The following is a 23,200-nucleotide window of genomic DNA, read 5'->3' on the forward strand; positions in this document are numbered from 1 at the left end:
GCTCTTCTATAGCAATTTAGGTAAATGGCAAAATGCCAAAGATAAGCAATCTCTTGGAAAAACATTTTGATGGCATCCTCTAAATTTCTCATTTTAGATGTCCTTGTGCTGGCTGGCAGCAAGAAATGTGAGGAAAATATTTGAACATACGCTTCTAAGTTCACAGGAGTATAGGTTTTGTACCGTAAGTGCAGCATTCATTTTTGTGTAACATGTCAGAAAGGAAATGGCCACACGCAGGCTACCAGTCCCGTTAAACTGGTAAGCAATCTCCTATCTGCAAAGGACAACAGTCAGGCTTACTCTTAATCTGATTGTAGGTGTCATAGAGGACAGGGAGAGCTAACTTGTATTCCTATGCACAGTGAGTCAGGTGTCAATGTGTGCACAACCATACTCCTGCCTCGGCTTTTGCAAGGGGGCAGTCAGCCACCAGCTGATGGGCCTGTGGTTGAGGCCCATTGGTGGGCTGGTTCTTTGGTCGCCGTTTTAGTCTCCACAACAAGGACTCAACATTAAAGGTTGTAGTTAAAGCCTTTGCATGCATACAATGAGGCTGACCTGATGCACATTAAGGTCAGGCTGCCGCACTGCGAGAGGCAGAATACCAATGGACTGCTCTGGCTGTCACAGTGTGCCTGCCCTCTGGCTCACTCCAGGTGTGACAGTGGCCCCAAGGAGCTGCTGATAGGAAGCAATTGGCACTTGCTTTGCTGGGGCCTGGGGTAGGGAAGAGGACTAGTGTCACATGGCCCATGGAGACATTGACTTCTTCCATATGTTCGCATGAGCACGCTGCAGACTGTCCGCTGCTTTGCACACGCTACTACACGAGTTTATTTTGCATGTGCCATTCTGAAACTTTAACATAGAACCTATAGCTGTTTTCACACTTTGCTGGTTCTTGGGAGTTAGTCTGAACATTGTGAGCAAGGTTGAACAACAATGCCCCTTGTTATTCTGTTCTGGTCAGGCCCTAGCAGCTAGACAAAACATGCATATGCAGCTGTTGTTTCGGAACACATACTTTGGTCTTGTTGGAATACAAGGATAGGTAGGACACACATGGAGTGGGACCTTTCCAGAGAGAAGAGCATGACAGCACCTATGATGAAGGTCTACTATATTTCGACTGCGGTACGGGGTCTGCTGATAATGCCCAGAGATTTTCTAATATATATACAAGGGGAGGGAGTTTAGGTTGCGCTGTCATTCATCATGACAACTCCTTTTATGATTTACGGCCTACTTGCTATGCTGACTGCATTTGTGTTATGCAATTTTCTGCTGATTGTGGCATGAATACTGCATACTATAGCACGTTAGTTAAAATAAATATTTTAAACTTGTTTGTGTCTGTCAGATCTTATTGTGGACGAGTACGAGTGCGGGCGAAAGGGTATGTCTTACAACCGCGATTCCTGAGAGTGTCTGGAGTATTGTGTTCTGGTGTGTCTAATCACTTCTTCTTCTGTGAGTGAGTAGGAGGGCCAGTGAGACACTATAGCTAGACCCGGGCTTATGGTTACTAAGGCGATAGGATAACTCAGTCCCTACATACTAAGGTCCCATAATCCCATGCATAGTACTGTGTTTGCACAGAATCCCTGCAACATGATACCGCCAACATTTGGTCTTGTTCTTATTCTTTAGACCCCATGTGTAGCGCTTGTCCACCATACTCTCTCATTGGTTACAGAAGATGTCCTTGATGGGAGGAAATGCCCCCTCTAGTAGACTGCAACACCTAGAAGACGGTGTTTGCCTCAGTGTACACATTGTTTTGGCACCCCCTCCATGAGCGTTCTCTCAACCATTCTAAAACATGTACAAGATGAACACTGGGCTGCTTCAGCCCTGTATTTGGGGATGAAATTAGTGGGTATTTTTCCCATTGTCTTAGATATGATTCTGGCTAACATTAAGGGTGAAGCAGTTTGCTTCCAATTATGGCAACACCTAGCAGCTGTGGCGGACATTGATTGGGAATGTCAGTTGCCAATTATTATTGCAGATGTTTGCACATAATTGGGGGGACACAATAATTTGGAGGTCCGATGATCTACCCGATCTCAGGGTAAACCCCCTCCCCACATGGAGATATTCCTGTCTTTCCGAAGAGGACATGGGACGAAAATAAACAGCAACGGAAGCCTTGGTCTCCTGCTGGTTTGCCACCACCTGACGCTTCTGAATGTAGATATGATTTACGTGACCGCTCTAAAATTAAGAGGTTCCAGGTCCTGATCCCCATTCTCGTTCCTTTCAGGAATTGTCGAATCAACAATTTGGCTGAGGAGGGCGACAGGATCACAGACAGGGCGATTCCAGGCAACAAAGGTGGACCCCGCAGCAGCAGTTTGACGTGAAAGTTAAACGGGAGGATCCACCTCAATATCGAGCCCCTTTTCAGAAGAAAAACGTTGCCGCTTTGACAGCAAAATATGTCCCAGACGGTGAGAACCCTCCTCCTGGGTAGGAGTTGGGCGGTGACTCTCCTCGACAGCGCAGCAGAAGTTACCATAGTTTGCCGGATACTCCACCAGCTTCTGGATGAGAAAGCAACTGACACTTTTATAACTGTTAAAACCGGTGGACACATGTGTAGCTCCCACGATAGACTTTATTAAGTGGATCTTTAAATTGAAGGGGATGCAAGAAGCACTGTCAATGCAATGTTTTGGGACAATTTGACTTGTTCTCATGACATTTTGCTGGCCGAGGTCGATTGGCCTCCCCCTTTTGTCCTCGCTTGCCCTAGGGGCGAGGATGTAATTAAGCATGGGCGCAAAATCCGGTCCGCTCGCGGAATTTTGTGGTTTTTCTGCAAATCCACGAATTTGCCAAAAATCAGCGAATCCGCGAGCGGAACAGATCCGGGGGGCAAAAGTTCAAGCTTCAAGCTTGTAACTATTTTAGAACGGCGCCTGCAATCTGCCAGCACCATTCTAAAATAGTTACTAAGTTAGCTTCAACAGGAAGCACTAATAGATAAAATGCAGGTGCTCGAGCACCTGCTTTATTTTATCTATTGGTGCTTCCTGATGAAGCTAACTTAGTAACTATTTTAGAATGGCGCTGGCAGCTTGCTGGAGCCATTCTAAAATAAAACTGGAGTGGGGCAGAGGGCAGAAGGTCACAGAGTGGGGCAGAGAGCAGAAGGTCACAGAGTGGGGCAGAGGGCAGAAGGGCACAGCAACGAGTGGGGCAGAGGGCAGAAGGGCACAGCAACGAGTGGGGCAGAGGGCAGAAGGGCACAACAACGAGTGGGGCAGAGGGCAGAAGGGCACAAAAACTAGTGGGGCAGAGGGCAGAAGGGCACAAAAAACGAAAGGGTGGCAGTGATGAACAAGAGGGCGCATTGCGGTCTCGCACAAAAAAAACCCCCACGAACACGCAAAGCGCCCCGCGAACACGCCAAGCGCCCGGCGAACACGCAAAAATTAAAAAATTCGCACAAATTCGCGAATTTTGCGGATCGTTAATTCGCAAATCCGCAAATTTGCAGATTGCGAATTCGCAAAATTCGCCCATGCTTAGATGTAATTTGTCCCTCTTCTTCTCAGTATGTCCTTGAAGAGACTAAACAAGCTTATGCTTCAAAGTGGGCTCTTGCCTGTGCTCCTGCTTTATATCATATCTGGCAGGTTGGGATAAGGATTCTCCTTTGCATGTTATTCCAGTACGGTCTGCACAGCAACCCCAACCACAATATCCAAGTAAAAGTGATGCTAAAGCGTCTATTAGTGACATTCGGACTCAATTGGAATATTAGGGTGTAATTGAGCCCAGTGTCTCATCAATGAATAATCCTCTTTTTCTGATATTGAAACTGGGCGTTTCATATCGTATTGTTTTGGACTACAGACACTTGAATAGTCACGTTTGTATCTTTGCAGTACAGAACAGACATAGTTCAGCGTTAGTGAATAATATTGTCCGCAAGAAGTTTAAAACCACCTTAGACATTTCGAATGGATTTTTAAGTCACACATTGGCTCCGTAAAGTCATCACATGACCTCATTCTATGTTCAGAGCTGGATCCAAATCTTAAGCGTGTGGATCGCATTATCACACATTTCGCCGCTTTAGTTTACGAATTAAATTTTGCATTTTCGGCAGTTATTTTCCTTGGTTAGGAATTAAACAAAGAGGGTAGGGGGTTTGCACCCTACTTTTGGGAGAGGAGTGCTCAATTGCAACCTCTGACTACCCTCAAGAAGTTACAGTCTTAGCTGGGTTTCTTGAATTTTGGCAGAATATTTTTCTCCAGATTATGCTCAGGGTATCAAACCGCTGTACGGGTTGATACAACCATCTTTTTCGTCTTCCATTTGGCTTCCGGAGCACACCGCTGTACTGCGCTCTTTGCTGCCTGATTGGCTTGCAACTCAGTACTTGCGAAATAGAGAAAGTACTTCCAATTTGGTTATATGGATTGTACCGGGATCAATAGGATTCACTTATGTGACTTTTAATGAAGCGGACTCGGTTCCCATTACCTATAAATCGCATTTGTACACTTCGGCAGAGTTGCATTTTTCATCTACTGAAAAAATATTAACTGCTGTACAGTTGGTGATTCTAAAGGAGTGCGCTCTGGCTGAGGGCAAACACATATTGTTGTTTCACTAGTGCCCGCTTTGGAGGCTGTCACAAAGGTGAGTGTACCCAAGTGTACCCTTTTGTGAAACGAATCAAGATTTTCTCCTGCAGCCTCCTTTAGATTATAATGGCCATACGTTTGTACATGCTGTGCTCCATAACTCTTGCTATATTCTTTACACTACCTGGGTCAAAAGCATGCAACATGCGGCTGGAAGCACTATTAGTTTTCTAATTCTTGTCTCGCAGCAACCTTTCCTAATAAGGTGGTAATTTCAAGAAACCATTTTGTCTAGAAGATTCTATTCCATCTAAATATAAATATATTTTCTTTCTTATCAGATCGTAAGGTTTCGGGCTATCGAAGACCAAAACACAGCATTCAAAGTGATGCTTTTTACAAGCAATACAAGTCAGAAAACCATTAGAGTACCAGTTATTTTTCTTTTGTTTCAGTGGCAGATATATTTCATTTGTTAATGCTGCTTCCTCTGTTTTGGCTTTGGTTGTTTTGATGAGGGTTCTGTGTTGCAGAGTTTTGAAGCTTTGGTTGTTTTGATGAGGGTTCTGTGTTGCAGTGTTTTGAAGCTTTGGTTGTTTTGATGAGGGTTCTGTGTTGCAGAGTTTTGAAGCTTTGGTTGTTTTGATGAGGGCTTTGTGGTGCAGAGTTTTGAAGCTTTGGTTGTTTTGATGAGAGCTCTGAGGTGCAGAGTTTATAGCTTTGGTTGTTTTGATGGGGGCTCTGTGATGCAGAGTTCTGAAGCTTTGGTTGTTTTGATAAGGCCTATGTGATGCAGAGTTCTGAAGCTTTGGTTGTTTTGATGAGGGCTGTGTGATGCAGAGTTCTGAAGCTTTGGTTGTTTTGACGAGGGGTCTGTGGTGCAGAGTTCTGAAGCTTTGGTTGTTTTGATAAGGCCTATGTGATGCAGAGTTCTGAAGCTTTGGTTGTTTTGACGAGGGGTCTGTGGCGCAAAGTTAGAAGCGTTGGTTGTTTTGATGAGGGCTGTGTGATGCAGAGTTCTGAAGCTTTGGTTGTTTTGACGAGGGGTCTGTGGCGCAAAGTTAGAAGCGTTGGTTGTTTTGATGAGGGCTGTGTGATGCAGAGTTCTGAAGCTTTGGTTGTTTTGATAAGGGCTCTGTGATGCAGAGTTCTGAAGCTTTGGTTGTTTTGATGGGGGCTCTGTGATGCAGAGTTCTGAAGCTTTGGTTGTTTTGATAAGGCCTATGTGATGCAGAGTTCTGAAGCTTTGGTTGTTTTGACGAGGGGTCTGTGGCGCAAAGTTAGAAGCGTTGGTTGTTTTGATGAGGGCTGTGTGATGCAGAGTTCTGAAGCTTTGGTTGTTTTGACGAGGGGTCTGTGGCGCAAAGTTAGAAGCGTTGGTTGTTTTGATGAGGCCTATGTGATGCAGAGTTCTGAAGCTTTGGTTGTTTTGACGAGGGGTCTGTGGCGCAAAGTTAGAAGCGTTGGTTGTTTTGATGAGGGCTGTGTGATGCAGAGTTCTGAAGCTTTGGTTGTTTTGACGAGGGGTCTGTGGCGCAAAGTTAGAAGCGTTGGTTGTTTTGATGAGGGCTGTGTGATGCAGAGTTCTGAAGCTTTGGTTGTTTTGATAAGGGCTCTGTGATGCAGAGTTCTGAAGCTTTGGTTGTTTTGATGGGGGCTCTGTGATGCAGAGTTCTGAAGCTTTGGTTGTTTTGATAAGGCCTATGTGATGCAGAGTTCTGAAGCTTTGGTTGTTTTGACGAGGGGTCTGTGGCGCAAAGTTAGAAGCGTTGGTTGTTTTGATGAGGGCTGTGTGATGCAGAGTTCTGAAGCTTTGGTTGTTTTGATAAGGGCTCTGTGATGCAGAGTTCTGAAGCTTTGGTTGTTTTGATGGGGGCTCTGTGATGCAGAGTTCTGAAGCTTTGGTTGTTTTGATAAGGCCTATGTGATGCAGAGTTCTGAAGCTTTGGTTGTTTTGACGAGGGGTCTGTGGCGCAAAGTTAGAAGCGTTGGTTGTTTTGATGAGGGCTATGTGATGCAGAGATCTGAAGCTTTGATTGTTTTGATAAGGGCTCTGTGAGGCAGAGTTCTGAAGCTCTGGTTCTTTTGAGGAAGGCTGTATGAGGAAGAGTTCTATGGAAGTGATAAAAAAAATAAAGGTTAGTAAATGAATTACAGAGTCAATAGCTGATTAAATGACGCACACTGGATACATTATACGCAGGTCAAGTTAAAAACAGCACACAGTGATCGGTAATGAGGTTGCCAATGCATTTGAGGTTTTAACAATGTGTAGTACATTTCTAACATATTCTGTTTCTTTTGCAGTTATGATTTTGGACAACAACAGTCAGCAAGCGAAACACAACGTTTTAGGAAACATTGTTGTGAAGTAAGTGTATCATAATAATCTTAACAAACAAAATAAGAAACTTTGGCTGATAACTCAAACTTTTCACATATGCATCCACACGTGACTAGCATGCCCCTTGTTCATCATGATTCACCATAGTTTCAATGGTGCAAAATGCCTAATAAAAAGCATACCAGCATGACCACCAGGTGTGCAGCGTTTTTTGTTTTATTTATTTATTTATTTTAATTTGCAAAATATCAGATAAACAGTAATAAAGAATGAACAAAAGGTACAAATATATTAAAACCTGATTTAGGTTTTGGCAGACGGATAAAAGGCAGAGAGGGTGGCGGAGGACTTTATGTCCACCACCCTTCCTTTACTCTGCCATAAAATTGGGAGGTATCTGCAGTCAGTTTTGGAAAAGTTTGACGGACGGCACCAAATTTTGACGGACATCATCATTAATCATGACGGATTGTCATCAAACTTTTCTAACTTTTTTTATGTTTCTAAAACAAAATCCAGAACAGGAGTTATTTTTTGAAATATAAAAAGCTATATCAACCACTCCATGGTGTTTTCCCAGGCAGTGTGGCAGTTGTATTTTTTCCCTGTTCCTCATGACCAGGTTTTACTATTTGATGATGGACAGGAAAAAAAAAAGATAATGCCATTTAGCCTAAGTAAGGCAGATAATGTTAGGTGCTTCCTCTGAGGATTACTGTTGCAACAGAGTACTCTCTCTGTCAAATTCCTTCTAAATTGGTCTCTTAATTTAGACATATGTGTGGCCTAAACAAAAGTGAAATTCTGTTGAATTTGCCTCTCAAGTTCATCCGGCCAATTATAGAAGCGTGTAGAGTCATAAGTTACATATTCAAGTGAGAAATCAGTTTGCTCCTAGAGAGATTATATTTTATAGTGTACCCCTGGCAATGGTAATGTGTTGTTCCAGTATGAATACTTCATTAAAGTAGCTCTACAATTTATTGAAAGATGGGCCTGTACAATCTTGCAGTTTTTTGGTAATTAGTAGTCAAGCGATAGTCATTGCGTAGATAACGAATTCTTGAGCATCAGCACTGTTGCAATGTGTCTGAGAATTTAGTCCACCAGCTTTTTTTTGCTTATGATCACCTAGTTTTGGACCTTTACAGTGGTGAGTCTCACTGTTTTAGTCTCACTCACTATAATTTTTTGGGAATTGGACTGAACATGTTGATAGCCAGTATCCACTTTTTAGGGTAAGACTGGGTAAGGGGCACTTGGCTGGTTACACATGAACAAGTTTCTCCACGCATGGGCTGACTGCGCACAAGAGATTATCCTTTTATGCAGCTGGGTAGTTGCAAACAGATAGCCTACCTGTGGCAGCTTTAAATTGTTAATTAAAACTATCAAAATAATCAATTTTGACCGGCCTAAACCTTCCTTTTAAATATTAGTAAGTCACCCCTAAGCAGGCCGTAACCCCCACATGTCCTTATAGTGAAATAGACTAAAATCTATTTTCACAGGAGCAAGGCTGGCTGCTTCCATATGTAAACACTGGGCTACATTGTTACATTTAATGAATTCTAAATTCGGGTTGGTAGCAGCTAGACAAATAATTTAAAACTCAATTAATATGTTTTTTAAATTCAATTTAATGGCATTGTCGAATTTTGACTAAATATCTAATAGCTATTAAGCAAAAGGCAATTTAAACTTTTATTGCCTAAAGCCTATTGATGCCTTTCTATAAGAATTCAACTGTCACCTGGCAGCAGGATGGCTTCCCTGTAGTGAGGTATGAATTGCTCCTAGGACAGGGGAAATGGGCCTTGGATGTGGGGAGGCATTGTCCTTCTCTTGACAGGATGACCTAGCGGCTGTGCCCAGTAACTTAATTACCTTCAAAGATGGATGCCCTGTCACAAGCAGATATAGCCAACACCTGGGCCTGCCTCTTTCCTTTGTAACCCTAGACAAACACGCACCAGAGCCAGTGGGAGAAAAGCTTCCCCATTACTGGTTTAGAGTGACCATGGAGGGGGGGCTGCTCAAATTAGCCCCATGACCACATCTCTGGGCAGGCACAGTAATTCTGGACAGGGGAAGAAGGGGTCTGACATATTGTATTGTCCCAGAATGCTGTGCGGGAGGGGTGGAACAGAGATAGAGTAAAGATGTGGCTTTCTAAGATTGTCCCGGTGTTCCTGGTATCAAGGACATTCCTCTCACACTTAAAAAACCCTGTGCAAGGAAGGGGAGACAGTGAGCAAGACCTGGACCTGGAAGGCAACATCAGCAGAATCATGGACAGCTGGGAGGAGAAAGCACCTGTTGTCCTACAAATATGGATGAAGGACCTTGCCTTCAGCTGACCCCGGGACTACAAGGTTCTGTCTCAGGCCAGTGACACCTATCCCCTTATGCTCAATCGAGGACAAGTTGGGGGAAGAGTTAGACCCCACTGCCCCCCTGAAAGCCCAGCAAGACAGCCAGGCGGCTCTGGTGCTTGGGTGGGGGATGTTCTGGAGTTTGGAAGTGGAGGGACTGCACAGGAAGCCCCCATCAGTAGAAGAGAAGACCAGGAAGCAGGGAAGTAGAAGACTGATGCATGGAGCCAGTAAAACTAGCTTCCTGCAAAGTGCACATGTTGCATGCCAGGAGACAGGCTGAAAACGCTACGGGTGGCTAGATCTCTCAACCAGGAGCAAAATCAGACAAAGATCTGAAAAAGCAGGCAAGCAGTGCCTGAGTTATGTGTCTGGAAAGATTTGACCTTGTAAAAAATGAGAACGGAGCGTGGCCTCCATCCTTTCTCCCTTGCAAACCCACACGTTAGGGCAGTGCCCAGGGGGTCGACACTTTCAATTTAATTAACCTCTTGGGGGCAAGAGGGGAGCGTTGTGCCCCGACCCAGTACTTAGTTTCTGCCCCCAGGAGGCCCCTTCTCCCTGGGGGTCCCTATCGCCCGTCCACGAAGGAGGCTGGTTGGGTGTGTTGCCCACTCCGTGCCCCTGTCTGTGCCACGGGCCACACTGATGTTACTACTCCCAGACCCACTCCCACCATGGGCAGTGGAATTTGCAAGGCTCTTATGTGGGCAGGAGCAAAAGGTGAAGCTTGCTCCCGCTACAACCAAAGCACCCCGAGAACTGCCAGCTCCCGCATGCGCACAATGGTTGCCCACATGCGGCTTGGGTTAATCCTGTAGCCTCCTAATATGAATAGAGGCTTTGGGGTGCTGTGGGTGGGACTGGATAACCAACAACATAAAACTAAAAGAGCCTTACCACTGCGGCACAAAGCTGCAAAGAAGAAACACCATAGCAAAACTGCTCATCTCCTATTCATGGTTCCTGGTGAGGAGAGCACCCGTAATGGTTGCAAAGGGCATATTTTCTTGCATTTGTGGAGCCCCATTGTTAGACCTGGCATCCTTGGCGTAGTTTCCCCCCTAACCTTTTCCCTTGAAACCTCCTGCTTTTGCTGACTTCGTTTTTTCTGGACTTAGGCCTCTGCTCTCCTTACCACTGCTAACCAGTGCTAAAGTGCTTGTACTCTCTCCTTAAAACATGTTCGATTGGCTTATATCTAATTGGCATATTTAATGTACTTGTAAGTGCCAAGCAAAGTGGCCCTACCTGTGCCCAGGACCTGTAAATTAAATGCTACTAGTGGGCCTGTAGCACTTGTTATACCACCCACTGAAGTAGCGCTTTAAACATGCCTCAGGCCTGCAATTGCAGCCTTTTTCTATGCAGTTTAAACTGCCATTTTGACCGTGCAAAGTAAACTTTTTGCCAGGCCCAACCATTCCTTTATAAGTTTTGTACGTCACCCGTAGTGGAGGTCCTGGACACCCAAGAGGGCAGGGTACAATGTATTTAAAAAACAGTACGCCATGCACTTTCAAATGTTACATGTCCTGGTAGTGAAAAACTCTTAAATTCATTTTTCACTACTGCAAGGCCTACCCCTCCCATAGGTTAACACAGGAGTTACCTTATTACATTTTATAAGTGTAATTTGCAAATGGGAACAGGTAACCAGTTGTTGTTTGGTGTCTCTAGAATTGAAATTTAAAATCCTAACTTATGGTGAAGATAGATTTTAAATAACTCTGAAAAGATCACTTTTAGAAAGTTAGCACTCTTGCCTTAGCCATTCTCTGACTCACATGACTGGGTGTGGGTGACAGATGGGCTATGTGTATTCCTCGTAGACAGCCACGCAAAATGAGGAGCTTATGTGTTACTGGATTGGCATATACTGACAGGATGGGAGAGAGGAGCTCGACCCAGCCCCACTTAAACTTGAATAGGCTGTGTCCTGCCACCACACAAAGGGCTACATACCCACTGTAGTTAGTCTGGAGCCAGGACCAAATAAGCATGGCACCTACACACTTTAAAATGCATGCCTTTAGAAGCTTCTACCGACTTCAAAGGCACAACTGGGTAATACATTCTGGATCTCAGACATCAACTCTTCAGCACCCTTCTGGACCTATGGACACTCTGCCATGAAGAAGGCCTGCTGTGCTGCTGAAGGGACTGACACTGTGCTGGAATGCAGCTTTGAAGGCATGCTGCCCTGCTGACCTTCAAACTGGGTCACTCGGAGTTAACAAGGGGGAAGAGCTGTCACCTACCACACTTGCACATCACAAAGGTGCTGTCTGAGCACTCTTACAAAGGGATTGTCACTAGTTTAATTGGACCCCCAGACAAGCTGGGGCCATGACAGGGAGGCAGGGTATGCCTGATACCTTGGGAGTGGTGTGGCTCACTGGTTAGAGGTGGCAGACCCGTAAGCAGAGGACGGCCGGGGACCAGGGTTCGATTCCGGACGAGGCAGGGTCGTGGACAAGGGTCAGCGGGCTCGATAATTCTTGCCTCGGTGCCTACTCCAGTCAGGGACCACACTCGGCAACTCTGGGCATTAGCTTGCCTCATCTTCACAACGGCCCCCCCAGACCGCCGGGGATGCTTGGTCGCACCTTAGAGATACCCATTAGGGACCATCTCTCAGGGTGAGCCAGGACGGGTTCCCCAGCGGTCGAAGCGCGGAGATACTCCTCCGGCAGTCAATTCTAGCGCTATATAAACCCACAATTAAATTAAATTAAATTAAATTAAATTAAATTGGGGTTGGGAACCTATTGTAGCTTCTTCCACTTCAAAGTGGGAGCCAGGTATAATGTTGGACCTCAGACACCAACTCTTCAGTACACTTCTGGACCTATGAACTCTGCCAAGAAGGACTGCTGGACTGCTGAAAGGAATGCCACTCTGCTGGACTGCTGCCCTGCTATGCTGACCTTTTGCCTTTTGCATTCTGTCCTCTTGCCTGGGTGAGAAGGACCGGACCTGCATCTTTTAAACCCAGTACCCAGAATGACTCCAAGGGCTAGCCGGCTGGCCTCCGGATCTGAAGTCTCAGGGACATAACAGGCTTCCAACAACCTTGCACTTGCACCTGGAATTTGCTATCTATTAGTTCTACCCTGCCAAGTGGTGCCATCCCAGTCCTGCACCCTTGGTAGTGGGCTTAAGGTGCTCTGCCAGCCTCTATGGATCCAGCGGAACGGACACATCTCCTCTGCTGAGCGGCGCAACCCTGACCAGAACTGATGCATTGTTGCTGCTGTGTGGATTAGACCCATCGCAAAGACCCTCATCGCCACAACAATCATTCGGAACCACAACTGCCCAACGCATCCTTGGCGCAAGCCCTCACCTCCCTCATCGACGCCATCCTTAATGACAATGCCGGACTCCGCATCGCAGTCTCACGGCTCTTGAGGACTGATGCAGCACTCCGACTGCACACCACATCCTCGATGCTGTACTTCTTATCAGAAGCCCTGCCGAAGTGAACCTTAATGATTACGCAGGCCCTTGCATCGCAGCCTAGCCGCATCTCAGAACCAACGCTTCTCTTCGGCCACACGACCCACATTCGACTTGAATCTCCCTAACGCTCTGCAAACCCGGATTTAGGGTACTCGGTTCAGCAGGCCCAACTGTGTCCCTGTAGCTGGCCTGTTTTCCATTGCAATTGGTCTGAACTAGTGACTTTTTCCAGGTCCTGCATGACGAGAAATACATAGTTGACACTTTGTGCTTTTTGGTGTTATTTTCACTAAGATCTTTAAAATTGCTTATCTCTGTTTCTACTAATTGGATTAATGTTGTTTTGGTCTTGTTTTATTTATTAAAGAAAGTGATATTTTTGAAACTCAGTTGGGATCCTTTTTGTGTGATGTTTTTATGGTGCCATTGTGTTCTTGATCCCAGGAGAGATCTAGCTTGATTTTGGGGCATCCCAAAGCATTGGCTTGGTGCTCTTCAGCTTAGGAGTTCAGGGATTCCTAGTGGTTGACACTATGGCTGGATAATGTGGCCTTAAGAAAGTAAATGCAAAAACAACATGGTGATTAATGGAATCCTTGAATTCATCTCAGTCACAGGCAATCACTCGGGCCACATCCCAATCCATCATTTTTCACCCACCATGCCGCCTCAGTTTGGACCCAGCCCTATGTAAATCTGTCTTGACCCTGTTCCTCATTGTAAGATTGCTGTCCAAACTGCCAGTGCAGGTCCTCCCTGAACTGGAACACAAGCTATGTAGGTCTGGTTTCACCCTAGTTAGGACTCTTCTGCCAAGTATAGCTTGGTTTCAGTGGCGTAGTGATCTCAGGACACACGATTATGCATACACGGTGCACTTACGGCCCCAAATGTAAAAATAAAGTGATGGATGGAATGCTTAAATTAATCTCAGCCTCTGGCAATCGCTCGGGCCACATCCCAGTCAATCGTTTTTCATCCCACCATGCCACCTCCATTTTGACCCAGCCTTATGCAAATCAGTTTTGACCCTGTTCCTCATGGGAGCAGTCCAGCCCGAACTCTCTGGTCCTCCATGAACCGGAACACAAGCAACCTAGGACCGGGTTCGCCCTAGTTGAGGCTCTTTAGCCAGTTATAGCTTAGTTCCAGTGGCACAGGGCACCCAGGACCCAAGTGTAGAGCTTTTTGTCTCAGGTATTGTAATCTTGTGTCTTTTGTAGATAGAGAAAATCTTGTTTAAGGTGCAAGGCTTCAGATAGAAATATGTTGTTTTTGTATCCCCTTCCTAATGCCAGTCATGTTCCAGCTACAAATCTTGACAATTGTTTGTGGTGTTTGCTGGATTGTTGCCAGGTTGTTTCTCCCGGTATTGAGTTGAGAGGTGAGAAGGTGTCACCGTTGAATGACTACACAACAAAATCTGGATCCCTTTAGCCTTGTATGAACATGCAAGAAATTGAATACTTTGAATTTGATGGGCCTGTTATATGTCGCTTGTTGAAAGGAGCGTAAATAGGACATGTAGTTTTGATGGGCTTAACGGGTTTGCCAGATATGCAGTTTCAACGTTTTCCTCTCATCAATTGCTAAAGTGAATAGGGAGATTCCACAAAAGAAAAAATAAGGTGATTTATTACTTGGAAGATCATGTAAAGTATAATACATCTGTTATTCGCATTAACTTGTGGTTTGTTTAGCTGAAAAATGGGGTCTCCATGAGCTCACACCGAACTGGCTTGCTTGTTGGTCAGCCTTTTGTCCATGACCGCCAGGTGTACATAACAAAGAACTGTGTTCATAATTAATATTTTTATCATAGACATTTGTAGATTTATGTAAAACTGAAAGATTTGCTTGTTTCTGTTTGATTTTCTACTATACCAGTCCTCTGCTGTTGAGGCTGTACAACTGGAGCATATCTTTGACATGCGTTTATTTTTAATCCATTCTACTACTCATCTTATAAAAGCATTCTACAGACTATTATTTTTATAATACCCATAAACAATGCTATTGTCATTATTTAGTTGTTAAATCAGTGCCTACTTATTGGAAAAGTGTTAAAGTATCCATGATCTGGCATAATAAGCTTATAAAAATAAATAAAAGAGCATTTTTTTAAAACATGGGTACAAGAAATCCATTTAGTGGATTTCTCACCCTATGAAGGACTGCTGCAATGTTCGCTTTATTGATTTTCAAAACTCTTTCAATTAAACTAACAATGCACTACCATGATATTTAAAATTAAAAACTATTTTACCAAACTTAATTTCTTCTTATCTTTTATCCTTAACCAACACTACTGTTTTTGTTAAAAACAATACACTTCAATTTAGGAATGAGTTGTTGTAGGAAATTAGGGTGTTTGATTGAGAAGGGTGAAGACCCTACTCAAGCAACAACCACAATTCTTGACAAGGTGAACCACAAGAGTCAATAAATTAACCTTTGCTTTACTCTCTGGTAGATTGGCACAAAAGCAGACAGGCTTAACATATAGGTAATGTGTTAAATATGTACACAGTGCACAACTGGAAATATAGTGAAAACACAACATAAGAAAAATCAGACATCTATTTAGAAAACTAGAGAAAAATGTATTAAATAATTTGACAGTAAAACATATTGCATCCCATCAGAAGAACCAGATTTACGAAATTGTAAAATTTTTAGTGGAAAAAAAGTGTCTAAATGATGAACGTGTCAACTGCAGACATCTAGTTGAGTAAGACTTGGGCAACCCCAAAAATTGTGCTGGGCAAGTTTCAGTCACACTCAGTGGATTGACCAGGTCTTGGCTTAACTTCAGACTTAGAAAAATGTTTGAAGAAAAATGTCTGAGAAGGTAATGTTAAGCAGGGCAAGGCTGCCAGTGATGTCCGAAAAAGAGGCGTCATTGTCGGGGAGCCACTGGATGAGGTCACAGTGAAGATTTCTAGCTTTAGAATGTTTTACTTTTTTGGAAGTTGAAAATCGTTAGCATGACTAAGCAACAGGCTGTAGTCAATGAGGGCTCCATGAGGCAGGATATACCTTCTGAGAGGAGCTGCTTAATTAGAGTTGTTGCTGTGGAGAGGAACGTAGTTGGTGCTACAGCAAAGTCAGGCTGTTCGGCGAGGCACCTCAGGTAAGCAGTTAGGTCCCAGTCTCCTGTCGGTTTAAAGGCCACTTTTTGGTAGTCCCAAGTTTCAGTTTTTGGCTGATCAGGCACTTTTAGCACAATTTACAATGTTCCAGGACTGGTAGGGAACCACTTGTAGGGCAAGACTCTTTTAAGGCAGGATCCAGGTGCCAATCCAAGGTTGATGGAGCTTTTTGTGTTCCTTTAGCTCACAACAGGAGGCAAGCCAGCTAGCCTTGGGAGTCAATCTGGAAGTCTGGGATCAAGCAGCAAGGCAGGTTTCAAGCATGATAACAGTCCTGTGAGGGTACAAGACAGGCTTCAAGCAGCAGGGCAGTCCTCTGGTAGCAGCAGGGAAGTCCTCTGAAGTACCATGCAGACCTCAAACAGCAGGGAAGTCCTCTGAATAACAATGCAGTACATCTTGGATCATCCACAGGTCCAGGAGTAAACTGAAGAGTGGGCATGAGGGTCCAATATTTATACAAGGTGCCAGCCTTTAAAGTGGGAGAAACGTCTAGGTCTTCTAAACCTGGTTCTGGAAATGTTCCCGCTTTCCCTGCCCAGGGTCCAACTGATCTAGGGTGACCAAAGACTGGTGGAAAAAATTCTTTGAGATTGTGCTGGAGGCAGCTCTATGTAAGTGGGGCAGGAAACACCCATCTTGGCAGGATGGCCAATCCGGACAACACTAAGTTCTTCTTTGCGTTACTGTCTCGGAGAAATATATAAAGACCAGCTGACAACTATCCATAGCCATGTGGTTCAGAACACAGGCTGCAGGCACCAAATAGTTAGGAAGTCTCAGGGCCATCAAAGACTTCATCTGCAGCCCTTGAACTTCTCTGCATGGAGTTCTGACCTGCCAAGTGGTGCCACTTTCATTTCTGGGCCCTTGGAGGTGGCTTCTGCTGCAAGAAGATCTGAAAATCCACACATCACCCTTCAGTGCTGTTTTTTACAACGCAAGCTTCCAGTGCAGTTTAAAAACCAATGCATCGCTGCAGGATGGCAAAAAAGATCAACGCAGCGCCTGTTCCTGGCCAGAAGAACTGCTGCAGCATAGTCCAGAGCCCCATGTCTCTGGATTCCGAGACCCCCGCTCCGACTCCGATGCACACCTTGTGGTGCGGCCGAAGGAATCAATGCATCACCTGTTCGCAGTTGTATGAATCAACAAAGCGCCTGTTTCGTTGCTGCTGCATTGACTCTGGCACGTACGGATTTTCCACGCATCTCACCTGTGAGCCAAGTCTATATCAATGCTGGGCTCCAGACAGTAACCACATTTGCCTGTCCGGAGGATCGACGCATCACCTCCCCGCATAGTAAGAAACTGACGCATCACCTCCTCTCACTGTAAGGAATTGACGCATGACCCACCCTCACTAGCAGTAAGGAACCTACACATTGCTTTGCTTTCTGGCACCTCACCTCCCCAACGCCTGCTTTCGGCTTGTGTTTTTGATGCATCCCAGGTACTTTGTGCTAAAAGTGACACATCTATGGTTTTATATGGACTGAACTGCTTGAATCCTTTAAAAGTGATATCTTGATTTATGTATGTTGGATTTTTGTAGTTTTGGTTTTGTTTTACTTAGATAAAAATTGGTTATTTTTCTAAACTGTTGTGATGTCCATTTGTAATGTTTTCACTGTGTTGCTGTGTGTGTTATGCACAAATACTATACACATTGCCTCTGAGATGAGCCTGACTGCTCGTCCCAAGCAACCAAGGGGGTGAGCGGGGATTATTTTAGCTGTCTAATCCCCTTAGCCTGACTAGAAGGAAGGGTCCCTACTTGGGCAGGGTGCAAACGACTGCCAACAAAAAACCCCCATTCCTAACAATAGGGGTGACCTATATGTATTAAAAAGGAGGTTTAGGCCTGGCAAAGCGTACATTTTGCCAGGTCGAATCGACAGTTTTAAACTAACTACACACAGGCAGACATGAGACATGTTTTAAAGACTAGTTAAGTGGGTAGAAGACCCACTAGTAGCATTTAATTTACAGGCCCTGGGTATCAATTTGTTTATATAGTAAAGTTTTCAAGGAACTACGTTGTGATGATTGGAACGTTTCTCACAATGCTGGGGTGCCGTTAGTTATGATTCACAATTGTTATCATTGAAGCAGAATGTTTGTGGGTGGTAAATCCTATCGACGGGAGATGTAGTGTAGTGAAGAGGTAGGCCTTGAGTTCATTTCTGAATAGCAGAAAGGTTGGCTTAACTCAGATGTTGATGGGCATGTTGTTCCATATCCTGGGGAAATAGATGGAGAAGTTTTGTCTTCTGATTTTCTCTTTTTTTTGCGGTTTTTACTTTTCCAGACTGTCCATGTCCTGTCTTCTGTTGAGGTACTGTCCCACTGATTTAGTTGATATCTCTGCCAGGTATTGAGTGGTGCAGATTCTCATTGCTTTGTACGTGACGCAGGTTACCTTGGAGCTGATGCGCACTTGTAGAAGAAGCCAGTGATGTTCCCTCAGTGTTGAAGTGATACACTCAATCTTATTTAGGCCTTTGATGACGCATGCTGCCATACTTAGGAGGTATTTTAAACTGAGCCAACGCAGTGTTATGGAGACCACAGCGCAGGGCATTTCTTCTAGCTAGGTGCAAGAGGACAAAGGCTTGAACTGTTGTCCGGAAGTACATTTTGGAAAGGGTTTCAATTTCTTCATGATGGAGACTTTTCTGTCTTGATTTTTTCTGTTGGGGTTAAAAGGTAAAAGAAAAATGTGATCTTGTGATCAGTGTCCCCTTGGCAGGGAGCAGGAGGATTTTAACTCAACCAAGTTCATTTCAGAGACAGATGTGAACTTGTTATTGTGTCTCACACAACAGGAGAAAACCGTCTGTTCGAGGCATATGAGCTGTAGAATACATACTTGTGCATAGATCGCCATCTGGTGTTGGGCTTGTATGTTTTCACTTTGTGGTTGTCTTGGAATAAGTCTTTGTAGTCCTTTGGATGATAGTGCGCATGGGCATCAATTCCATCCTTAGATTGTTTTTTTTCGCCATTGGATTTAGATCGGACTTGCTGCGCTCCAGCTCAGTACTGTGTTTCCTAACCCTTTTTGACGCGCAACCCTTAACTACTCGACGGTATTGTTTCGTTTGCATGCCCCTCGACGTGCTAACCTCTAAATCCTTGATTCCAGTCGTCAACGCGGACCGCTGGGCCTAACTGCGCCATTCCGCCTGATGGCTAATGGAAAGGACTCCATTTTATAAATGCCCCCAGTGTGGAGCTAAATTTCCACACAGTGACCACCAAAAGGTCTTCAACCTTTGCCTCTCACAGAATACGAGGAAAGGGATTGCCAGCCCTGCGCCTCATTTCAATCCAAAAAGACTATCCGTGATCGCCGGGCTCGACAACACATTATGGCTCAACAAGCTATACCTGTGCCACACAACATTTTCACTAAAGGCCTGATGTTCCTGAGGCAGAGAATTCGGAGGAGGCAGACATCGTCTCTGAAGCTGATGACTCTACTCCGATGACCAGATTACTCCAGGTCAACGAGTGAGTATAAACATCCATGCCCCTGCCCCTGCCCCATCCGAAAAACAGAAGGCTCCGATCAAAACTTTGCCTGAAGGCCTAGGTCGAGACAGAAAGAAAATTTCAGAAGCCCCTCCTCTGGGCCCGGCTTCAAATACAAAAGAAAAACCTTCCGGCAGCTCGGGCCTGAGCAAGCTGCAGGTTGGTACCCATAAAACAACTTCAGTACCGAAATCAGGGACACACCCTATTCTCGTTACACCCAAAACGACCCCAGTATCTAAATCTTTGACATCCAAAGACAATTAAGGACTCGGATCCGATTAAACACCAAAAACCTTCGGATCCGAAGAAGAATTCAGACTCAACACTGGCATCGAAGCCAAAGGATCACAAGACCCCTCCTACGGCTCCAGAGCCTAAAACAAAACCACGATCGGAACAGAAAAAGTCAGCACCAAAAGCAGACCACAAGCAGTTTCGGCCAGATCCTATCGATCCGAAACAAAAGACATTACATGTTGACCCTAAAACAGGCCATATTGTCAATATCCCTGCAAAGGGGAGGAAATCGGATACCTCACACTCTCCTGAGGTTCCTGTGAAGAAAAGAGACTTTGCAACTTCACCCCTAAAACCCTTTTCTCCTCTTCTTCCTAACAAACCTTTGTCTCCTACAAACTTTCCTATACACTCTCCTAGACTCTCTCCAATACTTCCATACTCGCCCGTACCACCACACGATGAGAATGATCTAGTGGACGAGGTGGACACAATAAGGATCCTTTAGATGACCCTGATGATAACACTACTCCACCACAGGATACATGGGATGATTACAACAATCCCACAGATCCTCCAGACTTCCTGATCCGGATGTATACCCATCTAGGCGATCCCCTCCAGACGACAATATAGGTTTTAGTCAGCTCATTAATAGGGCTGCATAATTTAATGGGGTTGAACTACATTCAGACCCCATGAACGAAGATTTCCAACTAGATACATTTGCTCAGTCACAAAAATCAATACATACATTACCCATGCTTAAAGGTGTCATTAAACATGCACCAGACATATTTAAAGACCCTGTCAGGAACAGGATTCTAAATCCTCAGATTGATAAAAAATATAAACATGACACTAACAATCCAATTTACATTAAAGGACAACTCCATTTAGATTCTTTGGTAGTCTCAAATGCAAGAATATGTGCTAATTCCCAAACATCTAGTGATGCTCCAACTCCAGACAAAGAGTCTAAACTGCTAGATGCACCAGGCAAACGAGTTGCCTCCCAAGCAGCCAATCACTGGAGAATATCTAATACACAAGTACTGCTTGCCAGATATGACAAAGCTCACTTTGATGAGCTTGAAGATCTTATTCAACATTTACCTGACCAATACAAAGCCAAGGCCAACGATCTGGTCCAAGAGGGCAAGTTAATTACAAATGCATCCATTAAATGTGCCCTCAATGTAGCAGACACAGCATCTAGATCAGTCAACACCAGTGTCTTACTTCGCAGACATGCATGGTTGCGAATTTCTGGTTTTAAACATGAAGTGCAAACAGCTATCTTAAATCAGCCGTTCGATCAAGAACACCTCTTTGGACCAGCTGTGGATACAGCTTTGGAAAAAATAAAAAAAGACACAGACACTGTAAAATCAGTAGGAGCATTACAATCTCAAACTCCACGAGGTTCCTTTCATCTCTCCTTTTATAGGGGTGCATTCAGAAACATTAGCACAGACACTACTTTCTTCTACAACAGCCTCACACAAACATCCTCCAACAAAGCATATTTTAGAGGTGGGTACGGTGGAAATAATAACAACAACTGAACCTCCCCTACTATCAAACAATAACTTCCCTCCTCTCCCTCCAGACCATTTCTCTCCGGTTGGAGAAAGACTCTCACAGTTCCTACCTGTCTGGAACTCCATCACTGCAGGCAGGTGGGTAAGACAAATTAGCCAATATGGTTACTACCTGGAACTTACCGCAACTCCACCAACCGCACCGCCCAAACAATGTTGAATGCCCATGGAACATCTAACGCTCTTGAAACAGGAACTTTTTCAAAAGCATGCAATAGAACCAGTTCACCTTCAGCATCAAGGAACAGATGATTACTCCCTCTATTTTCTCATCCCTAAAAAAGACGGTACTCTCAGACCAATACTGGACCTCAGACCTTGAATATCTACATACAACCAGACCATTTTCACATGGTCACTCTTCAACAGGTTCTCCCACTACTCCAACAAGTCGATTTCCTTGCCACTCTAGATCTCAAGGACACCTACTTCCATATTCCTATAAACCCTGTTCACAGGAAATATCGAAGATTTGTAGTGGACGGTCAGCACTATCAATTCCAGGTCCTCTCATTCGGAGTGACCACAGCACCCAGAGTCTTCACACGGTGACTTGCAGTAGTAGCCGCCCACTTGCGAAGACAACAAATTCATGTATTTCCATATCTTGACGACTGGCTCATAAAAGCCAAGTCATACAGCCAGTTGTTCACCACACCCACCAAACAATTCAGCTGCTCCACAACTTGGGGTTCACAATAAACCTCACCAAGTCAAATCTTCAACCGTCCTTCAAACCTCAGTATCTTGGGGCCACAATAGACACTTCCAAAGCGCTTGCATACCCCAATCCAGTCAGAATAGCCAGTATGCAAACCCTCATAACAAAATTTCAGCCCCAACATTCACTACCAGCTCGAGTGTTTATGCAGCTAATAGGAACAATGTTTTTTTGCATTCTCATAGTACCGTACTCAAGACTCCAGATGCGCCCTTTACAAGAATGTTTATCACGTCAGTGGAACTAGGCTCAAGGTCAACTTTCAGATCTGATGTTGGTGGACAGCTGCATACATTGCTCTTTGTAGTGGTGGAACACCCAAAACCTTTCAAAAGGGTGGTTGTTTGTAGACCCAGTTACACAGATAGTAGTAAGAGCGGACGCATCGCTCACCGGCTGGGGAGCCCATCTCTTAAACCACACAATTCAGGGGAGGATACCCCTCAACAAAAAGTGCTCCTCATCAATCACCTGGAGTTACTGGCAATATTTCAAGCATTAAAATTGTTCCAAACACATCTGATCAACAAAACTCTCTTAGTCCGCACAGACAATATGACAGCAATGTATTATATACAAAAACTAGAAGGAACACATTCTTTGCAGCTTTCTCAACTAGCGCAAAGCATATGGAAATGGGCCATCCCACAAAAGATATACCTTCTAGCAGAACATTTTCCAGGGGTACACAATCAGATTGCAGATCTGCTCAGTCGCCTGGAATGCCAGAAACCGGTCCTCGGAAGCTTGTTTCCGGTCCAGGGAAGACATGGCTTGGCAGTTCGGGGCTGGACTGTTCCCATTAGGCACAGGGGTGGGACTGATTTGCATATAGCCATGTCTGAACTGGGGTGGCAGAGTGTGCTAAAGAACGGTGATGGATTAAACCCAGATCTTTTGACTTGGTGTGAGTGTTTGATTGATTCAGATGTTCCGTCCATCACCACCCCATTTTGTACCGCTTTTGGCCGCCATACGTGTGGCAGGGTATGCTCAGACGTGAGTCCCTTGCTCACTTTGCCACTGGATTCAAGCAAGCCGGGCTGAAGATGGCTGGAATGCCAGAAACCGGTCTTCGGAAGCTCGTTTCCGGTCCAGGGAAGACATGGCTTGGCAGTTCGGGATGGACTGTTCCTATGAGGCACAGGGTCAGAC

General features: G+C 44.7%; 1 protein-coding gene across 2 annotated transcripts in view; it reads left to right on the plus strand.

Annotated features, from left to right (window-relative positions):
* Window positions 1-23,200, plus strand: part of ACSS3 (acyl-CoA synthetase short chain family member 3) — a 1,235,137-nt gene that overhangs the window by 1,059,732 nt on the left and 152,205 nt on the right. For both annotated transcript variants that reach the window (XM_086919605.1, XM_086919608.1), the window contains exon 11: window positions 6,915-6,978. In XM_086919605.1, coding sequence (XP_086775731.1) covers window positions 6,915-6,978 — 64 coding nt within the window. The remainder of the gene's footprint in view (window positions 1-6,914; window positions 6,979-23,200) is intronic.

This window comes from Lissotriton vulgaris, chromosome 1_1 (assembly GCF_964263255.1).
Source record: "Lissotriton vulgaris chromosome 1_1, aLisVul1.2, whole genome shotgun sequence".
NCBI lineage: Eukaryota > Metazoa > Chordata > Amphibia > Caudata > Salamandridae > Lissotriton > Lissotriton vulgaris.